General features: G+C 34.3%; 1 protein-coding gene across 1 annotated transcript; it reads right to left on the bottom strand.

Annotated features, from left to right (window-relative positions):
- Positions 1–238: 238 nt before the first annotated feature.
- On the bottom strand, positions 239–13742 carry LOC128220135 (translationally-controlled tumor protein homolog). The gene is made up of 6 exons (XM_052928407.1): positions 13614–13742; positions 13269–13342; positions 7125–7321; positions 6154–6287; positions 5211–5332; positions 239–864 (listed from the first exon to the last, which is right to left on the bottom strand). The coding sequence occupies exons 1-5, from the start codon at positions 13639–13641 to the stop codon at positions 5214–5216; spliced, it is 552 nt and encodes a 183-aa protein (XP_052784367.1). The 5' UTR covers positions 13642–13742; the 3' UTR covers positions 239–864; positions 5211–5213.
- Between the last annotated feature and the right edge of the window lie 9908 nt (positions 13743–23650).

Genomic DNA, 23650 nt, shown 5'->3' with positions numbered 1-23650 from the left:
TAAATACAAGATCAGCAGCTGTCGCAAAAAATGCTTCTGTTTTAAAGACACCAAGCTTGGTGATAACTGGTTGTTCGTTTTGGAAAGGCTTCTCAAGCTGTTGATCGGACATGACCAAATATTAGGTAAAAAAAATCAAGGGCGATAACTCTACATTGTCTAGTGATATGCCTTTTATGCCAATACATGTTTAATTGGACAAATATTCTAAGAGATTAGTTAAAAACAAACACTGGACGCCGCTTGCCCCAGGAGAACTTTAATAAATTAAACTTTTTACTAAAGCGTTACTATGAATATAAAGCGATCGTTCAACAAATTGACAAGATGAACCAATAATGTCTAACAACAGCAAGCATCAAATTAAGCGCAGACAAAAAATAGTATAGGAATAACACAAACATTTCTGATTTTCACTTTCTTTTTAGTAATGACATTTATGAATAATAACACAGACGGGAATAATAAATATTTACCTTCAAAATGTCAGCAGAAGGGCATCTCATAAATGGTAAAAATTGTACTATTATATTTCACTGTAAACTAATTGCACAGAAACATTTAAAAGAGGTAAAGTATTTCTATATAAGCAAAACGATGTTTTATAGCACTGAAAACTCTCTATTTTTGAAAAAAACACAACATAATAGGTCTTATGCTTTTAAACATCTTGATCCTAGAATGTTTGCCCTCTGCATACCAAACACAACTTATGCACTTATAAGGGGTGAAGGTCTTATTTTTCACAGCATAAGCGAAGTCTGGTACCTCGGTGAACTTGCGCAGATAATTCAATATAATGACTTAATGTTGTTTTCCATCACATGATGATGTAAGACGATGTAATTTCTTAGTTGTCTTCATCTGAAAAATAGTAATAAGAGGTATATTAAACATTTGTTTAACCATATCACTGTAAATTGTTGGTTCACAGTGCTTGGCTACACATGATCTACATGTACTTATACGTTCTTCTGTAAAATCCTGCAAGGGAATTGTCCAATCAAGTCTCAAAATGAATTTTATTGGTAAACTGTAAATGTCTTACTGCCAATATAGTAAACATTGGAAATAAACACAAAGTTTGGACACCCCCCTCCCCCCCCCCCCCCCCCCCCCAATGTATTGGCATTTGTGAAGTTTTTACAGATTTAAGATAATTTTACTTACAACTAAACATTTTTATTCATTGAAATGGCCCACTAAATAAAATTCCATTGCCTTCAGCATGACAACATAGCTTATATACAGGGAAAAAATTGAGTTCAACTTAGTGTTAGGTACAAAGGGAAAAAAGAAAATTGAAACAAGAGATGTTTGTCAAACATTATGCCCTACTGACAATTGAATAAATAATGCATAGACCAAATGCCAGCTGATTTGACCTCAAGATAAATACAAGTAATCTACTGGTCAGGCCCAAATTCCACAATAAGTTCAGGACCCTTAGTGCAGGCATTGTCAAGTTACCACTCAGACAAGCTTTTGACCAGATGACCTCAATACCACTAGGGGTCAACCACTAGTAACACCCACAACCATAATGTCAAGTAATCACTCAAAGAAACTTCACACATTAAAGACCTACTGGTCACGCCAAACCTAAACATCAAGTTTGAAGGCCTCAGTACCATACACAAACAATGATTAAAATCCTTTCCGGAGAATATCTGTATACTAATTTTTACTATTCATTGTAAAGGTTGGTAATTATTTTACATCTTTGGTAAAGAGGGCAACCTATTGCTCACACATGGCATTTGCTTTACAAATGCTTTCTATTATATTAATTATATGAGGGGTGATCGCGAATTTCGTGTAAATTGTTCATAACATTTTTATTTTTTATTCCAATACATCTGGCACTGTATTATCCACAAGATCAATCCATTTAGAGATAAAATATGAGGCGAAATGTAATCCGCTAACTATAACAACGGTATCCTTGGCAACGCATCAGGCTCTAGTCGGCACACGCTGAAATGTGTATACTTGTTATCATTCATTCATCTTAAGTAATGCAATTTATACACTTGCATGGTTCTTATCGTCAAAACTCTGCACAATTCTTGCACGTTCAATGTCAATGTCATTTCGTAAAATTCATCGTTATTTACTACATCCGGTTTGAAAATAGCAGCTTGTTTGTTTGAACAGTCAAGGAAACCAAACCTGTGTCATGACGTCAACAGGAGACGTTGAATTACAGAGCATCATTAAATTTTGTATCGGAATGGGAAGCTGAAACGATTTCATATTGAAAATGAGCGATACTTTGAAGGAGTTTGGCCCAGCATTCGTCTACAAATGGCACGAAAGATTAAAGAATGGCAGAAATTTGATTGAAGACGATTAGAGAGAAGGTAGGCCTTCAATCGTGATTCCTAGTGTTCGAGAAAAAGTGAGGGGTATTATCTGGGAAGACAGAAATTTGATGAGACAGATTGCCTGTGAACTCGACATATCTCCTTCAACTGTGCATAGTATTCTTACGAAAGTTAGGTATGTTGAAAGTCAGTGTGCGCTGGGTTACAAAGTTGCTGTCGGATGAAGAAAAGCAGACACGTGCAAAGTGTTCAGCTGCATTCTTGGATCGGTACGCAGCCGAAGGCGACGAATTCCTTGATAGGATAATAACAATAGACGAAACTTGGCTTCATCAATATGATTCGGAGACGAATGTAACTAATAAATATATTAATAAACTACAATGATATAAAAATAAAATATTCGTATATATAAAAATATTCAATTTATTAATTTTATATTAGGCAGTGTGCGAAATTAACGGTAGCCCTATCGCCTGTGGCGATAAAATAATGGCCCGGGCGACGATAAAACCGCAAACGATCGTCCGATTGGCGATGAAAATCTCGTAAGTTGAATCATAAAAACCGACATGGAATAATAAACAATGACACCGTTTGCTAACTTCCGGTATTGTATATTTTCCGTCGCAGTGATCTCCCTTCGATTACGCTATTCAAAGGGAAGTAAACAGTACTGGCAAGCGTCCGTTATTCAGTACAGTATAGCGGCCCTTAATCTGATAGACTTCGTGCTTAGCCTACCACCAACTTCTGTCTTCAATGAGAGGTCATTCTCCCAAATGAAGCTTATGAAAACTGGTAAGCCAAAGGGACTAACATGTCTAGTATTTTAATTAAGCCAATTAGAAGTTCTGCATAAAAATAATTTTATACTGATTTATAAAATTGTATGTTATAATTTTAGATCGCCGTAATCACATGAAAAGTGAAACAATGACTGGTGTCATGGTAGTAAAACTTGAGACCGAGGATGTGGAGGAATTTGATCCATCACCCGCCATTGACCTGTGGGCGGTAAGTCATTTAAGTCATGGGACTTGCACTGCACCAATTATTGCTCATTAAATTAGTACAATGTATTATATAAACATATTCAATACACTTATAACTGCCAGCATAATAAAGTTATACCCAATTATTGTTGCAAAGTATAAGATTAAATTATGAATTTTCAATTAAAATATGCAACCTGTTGCCATTTAACAAAGCTTTTTTTCCTCAGAGTTCATCTACCAGGCCAAGAAGACAAGCCAGTAGGTGTTGAAATTATTGATGAGGTTGAGGAAGAAGAGGAGGTGGAAGAAAAGGAGGTGGGGGAAGAAGAGGCGAAACAGACAGAGGGAGAAGACAAGCAAGAAGTGGGAGTTGACCTGGATGCAGCTAGACCATCAGGCACCCCTATGGCTGAAGATTCTGACAACGATTCAGCATACGACTCTGATGAGGACTTTGAAATGAATGAAAAGAACATTTTGAGATTTGCTTGTGGCAATACTTTGTCAAACTGTAATACTGAATAAAATAGAATAATTTCCAAGTCTTTTTTCAATTACTATTGTTAATTTTGTGTAAGATTAAAATTTATCACAATTTATGGTAGGGCTACAGAACTTTAGCTTGGGCTATGAATCATTGAGAGTCTGTGGCCCCATTGGCTATCATTGTCAAAATGTTAATTTCGCACACTGATTAGGCCTAAAAAAAAAATACATTTGGTTCGGGTTACCCGACCCTACCTACGGAATAGCGCGACCCTACCATTTTTATAGTCAATTTGAAAAAAAAATGAAAAAATAAATAAAAATGTTTTATCGTTGTTTTTTTTTTAATTGCTTTTCAATATGTAGTTTAAACCTTAAATGCTTAGGCCTAAAAAAAAAATTTGTTTGGTTAGGGTTACATCCTTTTCAAAAATAGGTAGGGTAGGTAGGCTTTGTAGGCTTTTTTTATTTTTTTATTAGGCTTTATATAAGAATGTCATTTTCATCATTGGAGAATGGTGTTAAAGTTATCTTCTATATAAGCAATTAAGGTTTTAAACTACATATTGAAAAGCAAAAAATAAAGCAAAATTTTTTTTTCATTTTTTTTTTAGTTTTTCATTTTTTTTTTTTTCGAACTGACTATAAAAACGTTAGGGTCGGCGCCTATTCCGTAGGTAGGGTCGGGTAGCCCGAACCAAATGTATTTTTTTTTTTAGGCCTTATACAGAAGATAGCTTTAACACTATTCTCCAATGATTAAAATGATATTCTTACATAAAGCCTAATAAAAATAAAAATAAAAAGCCTACCTACCCTACCTATTTTTGAGAAGGATGTAACCCTAACCAAACAATTTTTTTTTTTAGGCCTTAGCACCCATGGATTTCAGGACCTTTCCCGAGATAAAGATGTCCCTCCGTGGACAAGGGCTTCTAGGACGTTTCTGATTTGACATTGGCAACCCTTCGAATGTTTCACAACTTGACACAGACTGGTACCAGGAGACATTTACCAAGTGGATTGAGAGACATCAGAAATGTGTAGCCTTGCCTGGTGACTACGTAGAAAAAGTGTGTCGTTCATTGAACATGGATGATGTGTGACGTTAATTGACGTCGTTTACGTTTTTAGCGCATAGTCATGAGTATTGTAATTTATTTAACATAATTGTTGTGTATTTTTCATTCACTTATCAACGATAAGAGCACAAATTACAGTACATTTACACGAACTTCGCAATCACCCCTCATAAAGTGTCAGTAGTAATGTAATACATGTAGGTCGTCTCTAGAACCAAGATGTATGAATAGGATTATCTACATGTATTATTCAAACAGTCTATGACACGACAAAATCAATAATGATGAAATAAGTAATATTTTAAAAGGTTTCTTACTGTTTAACATTTCTCCTCCTCCAAGGAGTCCTTTAATATGTACATGTCAAGGCCCATACCATCTTCATCCCACTTGCCAATCATTGGTGCAGAGTTGTTCTCTCCTGGGTCAAAATGTTCCCCTGAATAAAACGTTAGCCATTAAGATCAGGCTGGTTAAGATACCAACATACAGGACCCAGTTACATATAAATATTTCACATATAATAACCATAAGACAAAAGGGCCAAGATGGCCCTTTATCGCTCACCTGAATTGACAAAATGTTCTCAAGTTATGTTTATCAAGTTATTGATCCAACATACTGGAGGCGCACCCGCCCAAACTATAGCCCATGTAAAAACATAAAAAAATATATATTTTTTTTAAAAGTTTAAGTTAAAGTGGATTTATATACCTTGTCACACAACTTGTCACATAAGAGCACATTATTACTGTGAAATTTGAAGTTGATATCTTGATTGTAAAACAATAAAATGAAATAATTATAATAAAAACTTGGCAATCATAGTTCTCAACTTCTGTATGGAAAACTTAAATTGAAGGAATCTGGAAGAGGACCACTCAAGGAACATTTCTGTGTTGTTTGGTTGAAATTGGCACTGCTTTAGGTGGAGAAGAAGTTAGATGGAAAATGTTGACGACAGACAGGTGGTCAATAGACTATCACAATAACTCACACTGAGCATAAGGAAGGAGCCTGTTGTGCGCAGGTGAGCTTAAGAATGTTTGCAAACCCAAAAGAACCCCAGTTTTATGAAAATCATTGCTTATTCTTTACAGAACAGGTGTGTTAAACCAGACAAACAAAATATCAATTTGTTTGTGGTCTTCGCTAAAACTATAAAACATCCTTTTTATTTGAGTGAGAACAGATAATGTCTTACACAGAGTCCTTGAATTACACTGAATTCATAAAATAAAAATCAATAATTTTACCTACCGAAATAAAAAGAACTGTTGTCATCGAACAAGTCAGAAAATTTCTCCATGACATCCTTTGGGTTTTGAAAGTTTTTTTTGAAAGAGGCAAGTGCATCCTTGAGGCACTCGTCACTTTGCAAATGCTTGGCCAAACTGTAAAATAAACAGCAAAAAAACTTCAATCAGAACAATGGGAAGTAATTCTGTAATGAAGTGCGGCTGAGTTTTATTTTTTGCAAAGTGCACAACTTCACATCTATGTATCATGTTTCCATTAATAGCTTGAAGCAGTTTTTAAGAAAGTGCCTGGACAAAGTATACATTTTAAAACACGAACAGAAGTGCCCCAGAGTCCTAATTAGTGCAAGGTGAACAACACAGTACAGTATCGACTGAAGGGAGACATAAAAAAGTTTTGTATAAAAACAAAGACATTTTCAAACGAATAAAATCTTTACAAGATTGATACAATCATTGTAACTAAAACTTTTAAATGGAAACAATTGCTCAGACTCTCATGAATGGATCATTTCTCGTCTTAAAGAAAGTTGCAAGTAAGAATGTTTTCAGTGACTTCGAATGAAACAAGATGAATATATCAAATGATAGTGACAACAGTGCATGAGATGTCAGTCTTTGAAGTACATGTAACCAAAAGTAGTTGTTTTGTTCAAGGCAGTTTGGAGGTATACAAGTCCCTAGAAATGGGATCATAATTTCTAAAGTTAAAAGGTTGAAAGTCTGGATTGAATGTTGATTTTATGTAAACCTACATTTTCAATTAATTAAAATGAATTGTTTGACCAGACTTTTGTTGTAGGTATGTTTGATTTCAAATTATTCAATATTTTATCAGTATATTTATAGCTTTTATACAATAGTAACCTTTGAACCGAATGACCCCAAAATCAATAGGGTTATTTACTTGAAACTACTACAAGAAACTAGTCTGCAAAAATAATTGGTAAAGAAACATGATAATTATTTTACTTTTTCAAGTATTTCTTCAGGTAGCTGCTAACGGACTTCTTTGAATCAATAGCTGGGCATTCCTCAACTTTGTGAAATAAACAGATGTCTAGACCCTTTTCCTGCCCACAATCGTCCACTTGTTCCTCTTGTTCTTCTGCTGACGGGTTTAATCCGAAGGCTGAGGGATCAAGAGCATCTCCACTTTTTACTGTCATCTGTAATCAGTTTAATCATAAATTATTAACAAATTAAAGTAAAATTAAACTGTGGTAAGGGTTATAGGAATGACGTCACCATTACGTCATATGTACTTCCGTTGTGTGGAAAATTCTCAATAAGAAAAAATGTTCTTATGATTGATAGACATGTTTTCACATGCTCAATACACTGTAAATCAAAAATATCATTATTCCTGAAACTTTTATACCTTAAGTATCTATTCTTGCTTGATTTATCATTTAAAGTAGAGATTAAAGCATAAACCGCTGCCCTATAGTTGAAAGGTCATTTTGGAAGAACTGTCATGGCGGACGGTGCAAATTTTAGAGTTTGTTTTTCAAGTGAAGTGATTTTTCTTACGAATAACTTGACCACCCTTTTTTATTGGCTTAAAAGTTAATTTAAAGCTTGTACTTTAAGAATATATGTGGTTATCATAGCCTGCATTCGCTCAAAATGCCTTTAAATGTTGTCTAAAAATTATAATTTTACAATGAATTATATAGGGAATAACAATGGTGGTGTGTAACCTTATACCTTAAACCCAATACAGAAATTGTACCTTCCCTGTGCCAGTCACAGGTAGGGAAGGTACAATTTCTGTATTGGGTTTATTTTAAAGATATCAGAGTAACTGAAAATTTAAGTGTAATGGAGGGCTCGACAAATACCGCTGCCCAATTTATTTTGGTAACCAATTTGCCCGTCTGGGCAAGTTAAACCTAAATGGTTATAATTGAAAGACTTTCCACAACAAACAGACGTGTTTTACCTCTATTCAACCTAGAGTGTTAAAAAAAATCTACTTACAACCATATGCACACACAGTTAATATTCAAAATCACCATTATCAAAAACAAGAGGCTCAAAAGGGCCTATGCTCTACTGGCATGGCTTTTGTGGTCATATCAATCCAGAGCATGTATGTATGGGTAAAAGGCAACAGACATATACTTTATGTTTTGTGTTTGGGTTACCTGAAAACGTAGCACGTTCAACATCTGAGCCCAGAAAGTATTGTAAGCAGATTAGTTGCATGAACTATTTTAATATGTGCCAAGTAAAAGTCATCTGACAAAAAAAAATGCTTTCAAAACTGTACTCATAGTAAAATTTTCTGTAGTTTTAAAAGTTAAAAAAAGTTGGTCAAAAGGTCAAAGTCAAGGGCATCCTAGGACAACATTGATCAATTTGAACAAACATTCACAATCAATTGTGCTGAGATGGATGCACAAACACACAAAAAGATTTTCAAACCTTTCCAGATTTATGTTTGCCAAACCTGTGAAACCCTGGGTGTGGCCAGTAATGACACCAGGTGCATAACTTAAACATTCACAACCAATTTTGTTAAGATGAATGCGCAAACTACAGAACTTAAAGCTAAAAAATGGCCTTTGGGCTTTCAACAAAAACAAGGCAGAGTAATTCACAAAATCAACTGCAAAAGCAAAAAGCAAATTGTCTCTCAAAATCCTAGACTTGCAAATTGTCTCCCTTAACTCTAGACTTGAATTAACATATACATGTAAACTTGGCTAAAAATAGAATTCGCTCATGCAGACCTGGCTAAAAATAGAAAGCATTTCTTTAAAACTTTCATGGCCCATAATCTAGGCATTCATGGGCGGATCTTGTTGGTTTTCGAAAGGAACCAAGCTCTAATGGATATCTATATACTGTACAAGTTTCATCGAGATATGATCAAAACTGAAGACTGTATCGTGTTCACAACCAATTGTTTACACAATAGCATTTTTTTATACTATCAAGGGCCATAATCTAGGCATGCATGGGCGGATCTGGCTGGTTTTCGAAAGGAACCGAGCTCTAATGGATATCTAGATACTGTACAAGTTTCATCGAGATACAATCAAAACTGAAGACTGTATCGTGTTCACAAGCAATTGTTTACAGACGCACATGACCGCACGGACGCACATACTACGTACACATTACCATCGCATAAGCTCTTCTGGCCTTTGGCCAGTAGAGCTAAAAAATTATGCCAATTAACGAAATACTTGATACTGCTTGACGTCATTTTTCGACAAACCCCATTCTATTTACATTTGTTAAATGAGGCAACCAGTCTAGGTCAGCAATGTCACAGACACTTAACAAGTTTGGATTGAATAGTTCATCAAAAAACACTATTGAATGGTTTATCATGCCTAACTGACAGATTAGTCTGAAACAGGTAAAATTTTGTTTAAAACACAAGATTCCGATGATGATGAGGAATTGCCTACCTTGGGTTTTTTGGTGATTGTGTCTTAAAATATCCATTTTGTTCATGGAAATGTATTGAAGTTGTACATTTTCTGAAACTATTCTGAGAAGAATTTATGTTGTTTAGAGACAATTGGTTAAAAAATAAGTTATGAGCTTTATGTAAACACCATCGTCAGTGGTCGAAATTAACACAAGGCCACAAGCCCTACACTGGTAAAATGTCGCGGCTTGCTCACATCTGAGGCCAAGCAATAGTATAAGAATTCGGGCTTGTCCATCCAAAAGTCTTATTTCGATGACTGCATCGTCCGTAAGAGGGTCTTAACATGTCAAACTTGTGGAGTATGAGCATTTTTGGTGATATTTTTTTCTTGGAATTTTTGGTTTATATTTTGGGTTTTGTGATTATTGATCATGTTCCAAATAATTTTGGTCTTTCTTTTTTGGAAATTCTTTTGACTTAGTTCTGGATTCCATAACTTGAAGATGTTTATTTTCTTGAAGATGTTTATTTTTTTATGATTACTACACATTAAAGTAATGGCGTAACCCCCATACCAAAGACGACCAGAATCAACTGACTACGATGATCCAATTAAATGACTTGGCAATCACATAACCATGATGACAATGATTGATTCTAATTATAGCATTGGCTTCACCTTATTTAATTGAAATCAATTGCAGTTAGGTTGAAAATAAATTTTAATAAATAAAAACAAATTATTCCAAATTTGTTATCTGTTAGAGTTCATTCAAAATAGAAAAATAACATTAAATATACTTCACATTTATGAAGTCAAATGTAGGTCACATGGGTATTTTCTGAAAATCTTGTTATCATGTGATTTAATTTGAACACAACTCAGGGTTTTCATTAAGAGCCAGCTAAAATGACGGATTCAAAGGGAATTTTGGTCAGCTCAAATTCTCAACAAAAATACACCATCGTAATTTACGGGCATTTATTTCGTAGCTGTTGCTTATTTTTTCGCAACAAATGGATTTTTGATTAATATACAACTTGCAAAAATGACGTCACGATGTTAAGATCAAGATTTTCCGAAAATCGCGACTGAAAGAGACTGGGGACAACATGCCTTCAAATATCACATCGCATGTTTGAGGGCGTTCTTGCCTTGTTTTAATTGGAAAATCCCCAAACACATCACTAGCTATTTTAAACCATTAATAATAAAATAAATATATAATTTTATCCCATTGATCGCGTGCGACTGACATCACAGGTCAATGCTTTAGAAATGCATTAAAATGGTTGATTTACGATGTACAGGGTTTTTTCTGCCCATATTGGGAAAAAGACCCTAGACATTTTGGGAAATTTTGCGTCGTGAAAATGCTGAAAGTGGGAAATTTTACAGTTAAAAGAAAAAGCTGTCTAAGTCTCCTGCGAATTAGGAAATGATTTAATATGAGTTTATTTTCCCTTTAAAAGACCCAAAATTGCTGAAATATCAATCCTTGGGGTGTAAATATCTATTGCAATAAATCATATCTATTGCAATAAATCATGACAGATAATATTTCATACCGATCTCTGAATGTGATGAAAATCAATTATTTCCGAGTTCAATTATAAAAAAAAACATTACATCGCATAATTTATTAAGATGTTGAAAATGAACCAGTACAGGTAAAAAGACCTTTTTGTTTTTATTGGGATTTTTTTTCTGTAGATTGGGAAAAATATCTTATATTTTGCTTTGGAAATGGGTCCGATAGTCGGACCCGTGGGTCCTATAGAAAAAGCCCTGATGTAGTAAACAAAAGTCTGGCTTGAACAAACATGTCATTTGTCACCTCTATTTGCAAACATTGAATGTTAATCCGGCAATAAAAATGTTCCCTTACGTCCGTTTATCAAGTATTTTGTTATGAATACACGGATTATGGCATCATATGTGATATGACCCAGTTTTACGGCTGTTACTGTAAGAACACATGTTCTCTCAACCTCGGGTATTACACAAGAATGCTGTCGTAATTACCCATGCATTTCAGACATTGATTTCTCGTATTGTACACAAGTTTAATTATATTATTACTAAATTTTTGCATTTTTTTTTTTATAGTGATTCTTACTCATTCCAGTTGTAGGGCTTCGCTGACTGCAATATCTATTACAACGACGAGTTATTCAAATCCATTCACAATGCTGTTAAAAACGTTGCTAGAAGCTGACCCAGCATTTTTTTAATTTTAAATTATTGAAGTTAAGGCCTAAAAAAAAGGCCTACCTACCCTACCTATTTTTGACAAGGATGTAACCCTAACCAAACAATTATTTCTTTTAGGCCTAACGTTATTCATTTTAAAAACAACGAATGTGCAAAGTTGATTTATTAGTACAAATTAATCTGAAATACCACTAGTGGTTTACCCAATAAAATTATGTTTTTACTTTATACAATACATGATTCCCTCGATTTAGAGAAAAATGTTTATTGTCTAAATTTTCTTTGAGATTAAACATACATGTAGATCATTGGATTTGAAATTTAATAATGCAACAGGAAAGATATGTATTAAAAGTGTAAATATTATCTCACTAATTTGTTACTGTTTGATACAAATCGGATCACAGTTGTGTAACCAATAATTGATGGCTTAGCTTGTACCACAAAAAGTGGATGTTCGTAAAAACGATAACGTTCAAAAAATGATTTTTTTTATAGAACTAAAATATTTCCTAACTTTCTAGAGGGAAGTTGTCTGCAGTTAAATTTTGTTTGTAAAAATAAAGCCCATCATAATGCTCTTAAAAAGCTCAGAACGCAGGAGATGCCTTGAAGATTAAAAAAAGTACATGGGAGCATGCCCCCACACCCCGTTAGTTTCACTTCGCACTTTCAATGCTTGCTACTTGGGCCTTCTCAAATTACATTTGGGCCTGGTCATGCTTTCCTTAAATGAAAACCCTGCAACTATGACCTAATTAAGAAATGTTTATAATCAGATTTATTATAAAGGTAAAACACCCATCTATTAGGTGTTCTTTGGTTTTGAAAATGTGTTTGTGAACTACATTTTCCTTCATTTACCTGATAATATAGTTATTTTGTCTGCACAATGCATACAAGTGAAATAACAGCGTGCGTCCCGAATCGGCTACTTCACAATTGCGGAAAATAGCATTTTTTCCCAATTTCCAGATATTTTTTTCATAATTTCTTTTCTTTTTTTTTTAGATTCAGTTGCATGAATGATATCTGAAGTAAGGTAAGAACATCCCTGACCTCTTTGGACTTCCCAGCTAGATGCTCTCATACGAAAAAGTCTTAGACAGCTTAGTGATGAGAACTTTGATGAATTTGCCAATTTGGGGCGTTTCCGCACTTACATTTCCCAATTTGCAGAATTTCACAATTTATGGTGAAAAGGCACTGGTGAGACATAAAAATGTCACAAATTCTGGTTGGGTTTGGATACAGTGTTCTTTAGCTACTCTTTTGACAATTTTTTAGGGTGTCATGTCAATGCAACTGCCTGTGATCACTTCAGGATATTTAGCTTTGCTAGTATGTAGAAATATTATTATGGAATCATAATAAATTGTTGTAACTTGTAGTGACTATCGTATTCCCTAACCTGATCAACATCCCAAAAATGTGGCCATGAATTGTTCTAGTGACTGTGACAGAAGTACCTATTCTGTAAAATGGTGATTCAAGTTTAATCTTTACTTACACAACAATGAACCTTGTACATCAGGCCATCAAATACCTCGCTCATTTTAAAAGAGTCACTGAACAACTCATCACCTGAAAAAAATAATTACATCACATTTATGTAAAATCAACTTATATTCCAGAGTCTTCGATAAAACAAAGTAAATCACTTGTAGTTGTAATACACATTATCATTTATGATACATCTCACAAGTATCGGAACTGTGATAATTTTATCCAAAACACTTATCATTCAACATATTAAACACAGTTGAAATATTTTCGATTCCTACAACTACGACCAAACTTTCTTGTGTTTATGGCTCAAAAAATGGGGCAGTTAAAAATCATGTTATATTTCTACCAGTAATTCTATCCTTGAAGACAATCATGATTGCAGATGATTAGGATTTCCACAACCCTCTGTTGTTTACGTGAAATCCTGCAAAATTCACCGGAAAAAGGAAGTACTGCTGCACATGCGCAAAGAAATTTTAATATTTAGCTAAAACGGCTTACAGATTAGCTGAGTGTCGTAAATTGTGATGCACATTGAAGTGGTTTCATCCCCTTTCAGTAATCAACATAATTTATTGACAGCCTCATGAGCCTAGATCACGGATGTGAAACAGTCATCCTTCTGTAAAGAAAAGAGAGCCTGTATATTTACAAACGAAATTAAAAAACTCAGCTGAAAATCACAAAAAAGATGAAATCAGTATTACCGAATTCTGTTGTTTTGTCGGGAATGAATAGGACCGTATTTTCACCGTAATTAGCATGTTTATAATTCTCCTTTTCAGAGTTGAGCTGGAGCCAACAACAAGGGAGCTTGAGTCAAAGGGTGGATGCTGAGCCATTACGCTGTTTGATAGTGCACGCATATTTAGAGTGCTTGAAATTCTGTATTTATAAATATTATTAAGATATAGTTGTATTCTTTAAAGTATCCATATATTTGTTAATATTTAATTGCAATTTGGCGCAGCAATCTCAAAAATGTCGATGCGGGTAAATACTCTTTTTACAACATCTACATGTATATAATTATATTGAAACTGCTTCTTGACCAACTGACCAACCAAGCTTCGATACTGGCCGAGGTGTTCTGATTGTAACTGATCAACTACTGTATGTGCTAAATTACATCAACTTAAAAATTCCACTAAACCGCTAGTTCACCAATCGGATTGATTACTATTAGTGTTATTTTTTTCTGTATATTTGATGACATCTGATGATTACTATTTGATATCTATATTTTTCGTCGAAGTACACTATTAACCGACATTTAAACGCACGATTGGCTTAGTTTCAGTGGAAACTAGTGTGTATTCTTACCATAGTTAATTGGTTCATGGACCATTATAAGGAGCAACCTTGCAGTTTTACTAATCTACCGGGGCAAGCGCTCTGATTAACTGGAACCGCCCCAATAGCTCAGTGGTAGAGCGTTCGCTTCGGGTTCGGAAGGTCGGGAGTTTAATGCGTAGTACTGGGGGAAATGGTGTGCTCAGTACTGTTTAAACCCAAGAAAGTTGTATCCCGTGTATCGGTGCTTTACACCGAGCAGTTAAAGAACCAAGAGGTCTAATCGCAAAGAGCTAGGGTATCGCATCCGGATATCTTGTATCTCACTCTATTTCTTCAAGTCTTTAAATGACTAGTTTTGACTGCGAATTGCTGCCAGTCATATTTGATGCCACTTATGGCATTTAAACACAATTTAAGTCGTGATGGACGGTACTAAAATGTGGTCTTTACAGCGTTATAGAAAGCGTTGAATAGTGCGGACGACATAAACAAAGAAGGGTTTTGAAAACTGCGGCCAATATAGACAAAGATGGAAATCGAATACTTGTGTTTTCCTTGATTCGCGTCAGCTAAATGATGCAAATGTAAATGGGTTTTTTTTTATTAGAATTGATATATAACATGTTATAAGAGCTATTATTTTTTATTAATAATGTTTTTTTATTATCGAAAATTCGGCTTTTTGTGACAAAAATAAGATAATATTGGCAAAAAAAGCACATTTAAACGTAATATTATTGTATTTATTAAAATTAATATAGAATATACTGTAAAAGCGCTTAGTTGTAGATGGATTACTTTTCTAATCATAAGCGATAGAAAGTATCCATCTACATCCAGGCAACACCAAGCAAATGTTTCGCATCCATGTAAATAACGAGTAAAGAGTGAGTAGATATTTTGTGTTGCCGTTTAAAGGGACTCGCTCATGTTTTGTAAATGAACTTTTTACGACGAACTTAAGTGTGACAAATCATTATGAGTGTTAAAACTAAGATACTTACAGCTGGAACCCTTTTGCATATGTTGATATTTGCTCAAATATCGTCTTTAAAGACCAAAATTTTGAAAAGGTAATGATCAACTAGGTACTGGGCCAATAACGTTCATATCATCGGGAAGCCACCACAGGCAAGATGTATCCCAGAAATGGCCAGTAGTAGTAGAAATAGTAGTAGCAGAAGTAGTAGTAGTTAAAATAGTGGTGGTGGTGGTGGTGGTGGCATAGGCAGTAGCAGCATCAGCACCATCACAAGCAGCAGCAGCAGCAGCAGCAGCTGTAACAGTAGCAGTAGCAGTAGCAGTAGCAGTAGCAGCAGCAGCAGCAGTAGTAGTAGTAGTAGTAGTAGTAGTAGTAGTAGTAGTAGTAGTAGTAGTAGTAGTAGTAGTAGTAGTAGTAGTAGTTGTTGTTGTAGTAGCAGCAGCAGCAGCAGCAGTAGCAGAAATGATACAAGATCGATTATGCTGCCAGCACGGTTGTACAAACGCACTACTTTTGAATGCTCAATCCGATTATATCTGAAATATCAATCTGTCATATGGTTCAGAAAGCGTAGTGAACCGTGCGAAATATTTTCTTACGTTCGCAGCGACATTGTGATGGCAGCGGCATCGCTCGCCGTGATATAAAGGTAGTTTGGGCGACCTAACCAACGCACGTATCCTACGATCACTTTTTCGAATGAATAGTTAATAGCATTTATTTCGATACTACGAGCTTAGCTGGTCTGATAAGACAAAATTCATTTGATTTTGCAAGTTAAATTTTCAATTTAATTTGTGTCACTCAAAACATATTTAAGGAACTAGACACCAGATGATACAGCTGTAAGAACAAAATGACTTACATAAAACTGATATCGTTGTGTACAACGCATTGACTCTTAATTACTGATGTACCACATCGCTCACGACACATGTATCTCTCGCAGTGTTTGCGTCTTTTTGCGAAAATTTACTGGGTTAATCTACCACGAACATCCCAATTAATTTAAAAATAGCGCCGGTGTATGTATCTGTACTAATCACGTAACTCTCATGTACTAAATATAAACACCAGTGGCGGCTCCAGGACTTTCTAAATGGGGGGGGGGTGCAGCTAATTACTAACACAGCAGATAATTCGTCCTGTTATTACAACCGTTATATCTACGTAGATCGAGTCTCAAAGTGACATGGCCAAACGTTAGTCATTCTAAAATGCCGTCCAGGCTTTTTTTTTAATGATGGTTAGCCTGAACGTCATTCATAACAAAATTCAAAAACATGTAAGAACTGTCTATGAAATGAAATGTTCTTCATTTGTATTCTGTGGCTTAAGACTGCCAATAAATACCTTAATTCTTATCAATAACCATATCCATTTTGCAAATTCACAAGCTATTTCTTCAAAAAAGTAATTTAAATACCTGATTTCAGTTGACAGGAGCTTTCTTACTGCCAAAAAGAAAAAAGGTTACACACAACTATACTTTAAGGTTTCAATCTGAAGTAGTATTTTTAGTATGGATTACCTTCCCCTAACACTATCATTATCAGTTTACCACACTTTTGTACTTAATGAATTTGAAAAAACATTTATCGTCACATACAGGATTCAAGATTTATTTACAAACTATTCTATGGGCAATGTGGACAATGCATACTATTATACACATGTATTTAACATAAGACTAAATATTTAAAAAAAAACATGTATATCAACAGCATTGTTACACTAAGTGAATCAAAATGTTTTATTTTGTAACCTATTAATCAAAATTCGACTTCAACACGACAATCCAAGTTTACAATAATCAGAGATTTTGCTGACTTATCAATTTATTATGTGTATATATATATATATATATATATATATATATATATATATATATATAGTTTCGCTAGAACAGATGTTTCATGATGATATTTTTATTAACAAATACCTTATACCTCACATCAGAAAACCTATACAAAACTCAACTAAAGGGAATCTTCAGGAAATTTCTATTTTTAAAGGAATTGATAGAAAAACATAATTACAGAACATTGTTGTTTGCTTTATTTCCGACTAGAGTGCGTTTTATCGTCAAGCTTAAAGCTTATAGGAAAACAACTAGAGTTAGAATTGTTGTGTGTTTTTTAAAAGAACTATATTGGTAAACAGAAGTAACACTTATGTGTTTAAGGGGTTAAAACATGACAAAGCCGGGACTTTGTGTGAGAATTGGCCTTCATGCTCTTATAGAATATGCCTCGGGTTGTTATGGGACACTTGTGCAATCTTCGCCGACTTTACATTTAAAATGTCATCTTTAGAAGGTCATATGCCCAGTTTGTGACGTGAACGCGCCAGCGGTTCAAAGAGACGGTATAAAATTTAACAAAGCTTATAAAGGCAAACCGGTAATTTTACCCAGTATTCTAATTTCTGTCATACAAAGCAAAAGCACACATATAGTTTTTATAATGTATGGTCGTTTTTAGACGGGAGGCTAGGTGCGTGTGGGAAAGGAGAAAGAAATGTAGAAATGTTTTTATGTCAAAAGATGGCAATTAAAAACCTCCAAATAATTGCAGAATTTCAAACCGTCATGGCAGGTTTTTGTCAACATACATACAAATGGTCGTTCACTGGGGAACACCAGAAAACTTACTCGCCTACTGGTAGGAAAAAGGTAGGGAGGAGAGAGCTCGTACAATCACAAGTTGGTACCTGAGGTTGCTCTTACCACAAGTTTGTGACAAGTAGTACTTGAAAAGGTTTTTTTTTGTTGTGTGTCAGAATCTGGATGATTTAAAGAAACCAAACAAAGGATATTAAGCATACAAAAGTTCAAAGACATCCAAGTGAGCGCAAATGAGGGGTAAATTACAAGACTAGAAAATAATGATACGAACTGAAAAAAAATGCCATGCATGCAAATGAAAATTCTTCCCATACTTTGCATGATAACATTCCACAAACTTAATGATATTGCTATTTGATTCATTTTGCAAAAACTAAATGTCTTTATTCCAATATACTAACAAAAGTAATTAATGTTTGTAAACACTTCATTCTTAATTTATTTTGAATAATTTACAGGTTTACAATAAGTTGCCTTAACAAAACTACTGCCAATGACACTACAGCTCGTACTGAGCTGTAGTAAAGTAACTAATAGTCATGTGTAACCTTAAGCAGAGAAAAGAAAATGCATTTGGATATTCTCGGCTACATTCGTTAACAAAAACAATGGTGTTTGGTGAATTTTGATGGTGTTTGAAAATGTATGTTGTTTTAACAATTCGAAACGTGATTATTTTATAATATATATTGCAATTGATGTAAAAAGGATTACTTTTAACAGGTACAGTGTTCTTTTTTTGTTTAAATAGACTAAATTGGAAAATTCTTAATAAATGTTCGACCAAATTCTGATCGGCATTTTGAACATGTTTACGAATTTTGTTATGAATGACGTGCAGGCTAACCATCATTAAAAAAAGCCTGGACGGCATTTTAGAATGACTAGGCCAAACGTTATCAGCGTATTTAATTTTTTCTCAATAGTTCAGGTCAGTTGAATTAAAACGACAGCATTAAATGATATAAGATAAAACTTTCAAAAATGCAGATTTAGGGAATCGAACCGCGGTCGACGGATATGTAGGCAAAGTCGTTAACCACTCGGCCACCTGAGACACACATATGTGATGTAAAAAAATAAATATATAAACCTACAGTAACTTAAGTATATTAATTGCACTCAACGATACTGTACTTCGTGATCTCATTTTCATTAAAGTTAACTGAAGTAAAAACAATTTGACAACAAATTCCAAAAAGGGTATCAAAAAAATTATTCTATATTTATTTACATGCATGATTCCGAAAACTGGACGGTAATAAAGGCCGAAATGGAAAGTTTCAAGGCGGCAACGTTTTGAATTTAAACTTTTGTTAAATGCACGTCATGCACACACATATCTTGTTGACACGCAATGACATTATTAAAAGCAATGACAAACATATAATGTGCACATGTTTCCCGTTTGCAGCCATATTTGTGTTCTTTTGATCAGCTGTCTGTGTGAAATGCGACGCCGATTTATCATCATCGAATGTTCGGGCCCCGATGTCATTTTCAAGAGACTTTTTCGTCTTGTATGCTATATTATACTTTGAAATTGGCATACCATAAATAACGGAACACGAGAATCAGGTTCAATTATTTATTTGCTCAAATGATTATAGAAACTTAAAAATGTGACAAAACAACTTATTTTTACAGTTAAATCAATAAAGATATGCCCCAAAAAACATTAGTTGCCGGCCAGCTGGTCGACCCGCCCTGCACACTATTAAATTTGAAACCATTATGCGCTGTTTTTAAACGGGTAAACTCAGCTGAGATAGCGACAAAATATTATTTTAATCACGTAAAGTGGTGTAAAATTATCGGCCTTATACTAGCTCGTATTGATAATTCTAGTATTGTTTTTAGGAAATGCTGTATTGACATATTTTGGAACCATTTGATGTCTAGTCCCTTGAAGATTCTGCGCTCATTTGTTGCATAATCGTTTGACCCCGCCGTGGCAAAATCATGACAGTGTTTTAATAAGTGGCAGCAATTTCCATTAGCAGCATTAAAGAAACCGAGTGTGATAAAAAGATATCCAGGTGCGATGCTCTAGCTCTTTTCGAAAATACCTCTAAGGTTTTCAGTGGCGTAGCTACATATAGGCCTTGTAGGCCTGGGCCTACAACTCTTTTTAAAAAATGACACGATTTAAGTAACCCCAAAATGCAATAAAAACTTATAGCTTCTCAAACACTTTGAACAACTCAAAAGTTTTTTAAAAGTTATTTTAACCAAAGTTTGGTGTTTATTTAAACTACATGCAGAGTATACTGCTTGGTTTTATTGTAATCATTGCAATTATAATTAAGTGTGTGTAATACACATATAAAAGTTCCCAGACTCACATAGAACCATCGGCCAAGTTTTTTAAGGCCTATAGCTACGCCCCTGGTTATATATATTGCCCTGTGTAAAGAAAGCATCGATACATGGTAGACAACTTAATTACCTGTGTTTAACCAGGTGTGCCAAGATGGCCGCAAACATTTCGCATGATGACGAATTTTAATAAGATGTTTGCACCGGCTTTGGCATTTTGACCTTACCGAGTTTAACATTGTCAGCAATGTATTAGAATAGTGGTAATTTAATAACGAATGACTGGAAGTTGTAAACGGCTTCCAATTTGTTGGTGTATTCCTTTCACAACAACTGTATCATTTCCAGAAATGGCATATGCACAGGTAACTACTGGGAAGCGAGTACTTATTTCGGCCAACTTAATCAAAAGTCATATATTAAAATATTTGATACAAAAATTGCGCCAATTTTAACATATGGTTAATAATTATGGGGTACTGAAAAATGTAACACAATTGAATCTGTCCAAATATACGCGTGTAAAAGATATATACATGTGTGTCCCTCAGAAAACAACAAACATAGCAGTTCTTGGTGATTGTGGAAGATTTCCGATATCTATACAAACCATGAAAAAAGTAATTAGATATTGGCTTAAGATACAACATATGCCAAATGATAGTTTTGTGTGACTTGTGTATAATATGCTCAAATAAATGCACGAATTGGGGCACAATTGGACAACACAGGTTAAAGATATAGTAAATGGGACAGGGTATAGTCATGTATGGGTAGACCAACTGGTGCATAATGAGAATATATTTGACTGACATTGTGAAAAAAGAACATTACTTGCAAGATTGGACAAGGTTAATTTCGGACTCTCATAAACTTAGCCCATTGTAACACAATGAGTATTAATTCATCGCTGTTTAGGTCACCATTTCTATCTTTAGCTACTAAGTGGTCAAAATGCCATAGCGGTTATTTTCATTGGAGCTCCTTTACCATTACCGGCAGGTGTCGATTAGATGGAAACGTCAACCGCTTTAACATGTGCTAAGAATGGCTTGAAAAATAATTATCAATGACCTGCCTTTTGCTAAACTCATACGTTACTTGGTACCATCAAAGATCAATCGGCTACGGCTAAGGTCGCCCGCTAATGGCTATTTTAAGTACTGTCCAGAAATTAGTTTAATTACCTTGTTTACTTAAATCCTATTAAAGGTTTTGGTCTAGATAAATTTTACGTCACTGAAACTATTAATTGACAAGCTCCTGTTTGTGGCGATAGCCAGTAAAATACTTCGGTTATTGTCACGTGAGATTAAATGTTATCGTTAAATTATTAAGGGGGAATTAGGAAACACTTTTGAATGGTCGGTTTATGTCAACTATAAATATTTAATTATTCACCTCGAATATGTCAAAGTTTACAGGTAGTCACTTCCAGTAGTAATCAGTATTGTATCAATTCTGATTGGTTGCTTTATTTTGCGATAGTTTTGGTGCAAATATTTCCGCGCTAAAATATTCATTCGATCTTTGTTTGTCGTGCCTGACAGTTGTCTTTTGAAATAAGTTGAAAAAGAAATTAATAAAAAAAATGTATTTGGTCAGTTAATTTAAGATAGGTTTAAAGTCTTGTTTAGATAGGTTTAACGTCTTGTTTTTTTTCAGTTTTACTTTCATAATTGTGGGATTAGGATTATTTTATTAGTAATAATGTGCTGCTTTTATTTGTTCATATGTAATTGTATATACTATAACAATAATTAATGACATTTTGTCATAAGTTAACATGTTCTTGTAGGTTTTTTTTTCAGAAGTTCGTAGGGGCATTATTGTTGGATATTCTATAATCAAGCATTTATCACCGATCGAGGGAATAGATGTTTATCCATTTCCGGGGACCATTATTTCACGACTGACACGGCAAATTGCTGGAATTAGTTTGCTGCATTTTAGTTTTATTTTGATACATGTGGGCACCAATAATGTGGCTAACGGTGAGAATGTTCCATTTGTTTGTCGTGCCTGACAGTTGTCTTTTGAAAAAAGTTGAAAAAAGAAAGAAAAAAAGCCCACCATCCCAACCCTAGTTTTATATTGCAGTGTACTGTGCTTGATGTATGTTGTTAAAGCTACATAACTGTTGTTTAACTTCATCTGCATGTGTTGCGCTATGCTTACTGTTTGTTTGCATTTGTTAATTAATATTAATTATGATAAGACATCATGTTAGTTGTAGTTACACAGTTGTATTAGTTGTTACATTGGTTGTAATTCCTGTGGACATATTGTTATCTCTGAATTGCGCATTTATATGTTTCCGGTTATTTAATAATAAAATATTTAATTATATACATTTTATGGCACGACAAGTGAGCAATACAGTCATAATGACTATCATTTGATGTTGTTTATTCTGTTTCCTTTATTAACTGTTAAAAGAGTTAGCGCACTCATGTTACATAGAAGAGCCGAGAATAATTTACTACAATTGGGGCTGGTTAGGGAGTATAAAACATTTTGAGAGTTCGATACAGTAGTCTGTTTCTGGTTAGGATTCGGATAGTCTACCTGGTTAAGATCTTAGAGTCGGCTTGCTCTCGTATAATAGAACAAATTAATTGACAATTGAGAAATAAATAATTGCTAACAATAAACTTTCTTTCATCGGACGTGGTTGTTTTTACTTTGTAAATATACGATTGAAGGGAATTGGAGTGAGGGCGCTACACCTATTTAGAAGTTGAACACGGATTATAGTCATGCGAAACACTAAAATAAGGTTAAAAAAGAAAGCTTCTCCTTTGTACATTATATTATATGCACATTTATCACTACCTTTATTCTCCGTTATTTTTTTGTATGTATAACTTGTGTTAAAGCTGCACTCTAACAGATACACCATTTTTACAACTTTTTTTATGTTTTGTCTTGGAAAGAGCAAATTGTTGCATTAATATCTGCAACCAATGATATAAGATTGCTGACAAAATATCAGATGGTAGATTATCATATTTCCGTTCGAAAATTAATGTTTTATGACTAACGGTTTAAAAAAATGAACTTAAATATTGAAATGTGCAAATTTTTTTGGTAAGCAGTCTTATATATATATATAACTTGTTTCCATGGATTTTCGCAAAAATTGGCTCGTTCCAAGACA

Source organism: Mya arenaria, chromosome 15, assembly GCF_026914265.1.
Source record: "Mya arenaria isolate MELC-2E11 chromosome 15, ASM2691426v1".
Taxonomy (NCBI): domain Eukaryota; kingdom Metazoa; phylum Mollusca; class Bivalvia; order Myida; family Myidae; genus Mya; species Mya arenaria.
This window is presented reverse-complemented; position numbering and strand designations above follow the sequence as displayed.

Excerpts from the sequence above, each read along its gene's own strand:
- LOC128220135 (XM_052928407.1), bottom strand. The coding sequence starts at position 13,641 with ATGATTGTCTTCAAGGATAGAATTACTG. Across the intron at positions 13,343-13,613 it reads CTTCAAGGATAGAATTACTG|GTGATGAGTTGTTCAGTGAC; the intron begins GTAGAAATATAA and ends TATTTTTTTCAG. Across the intron at positions 7,322-13,268 it reads TGTACAAGGTTCATTGTTGT|ATGACAGTAAAAAGTGGAGA; the intron begins GTAAGTAAAGAT and ends AACTGATTACAG.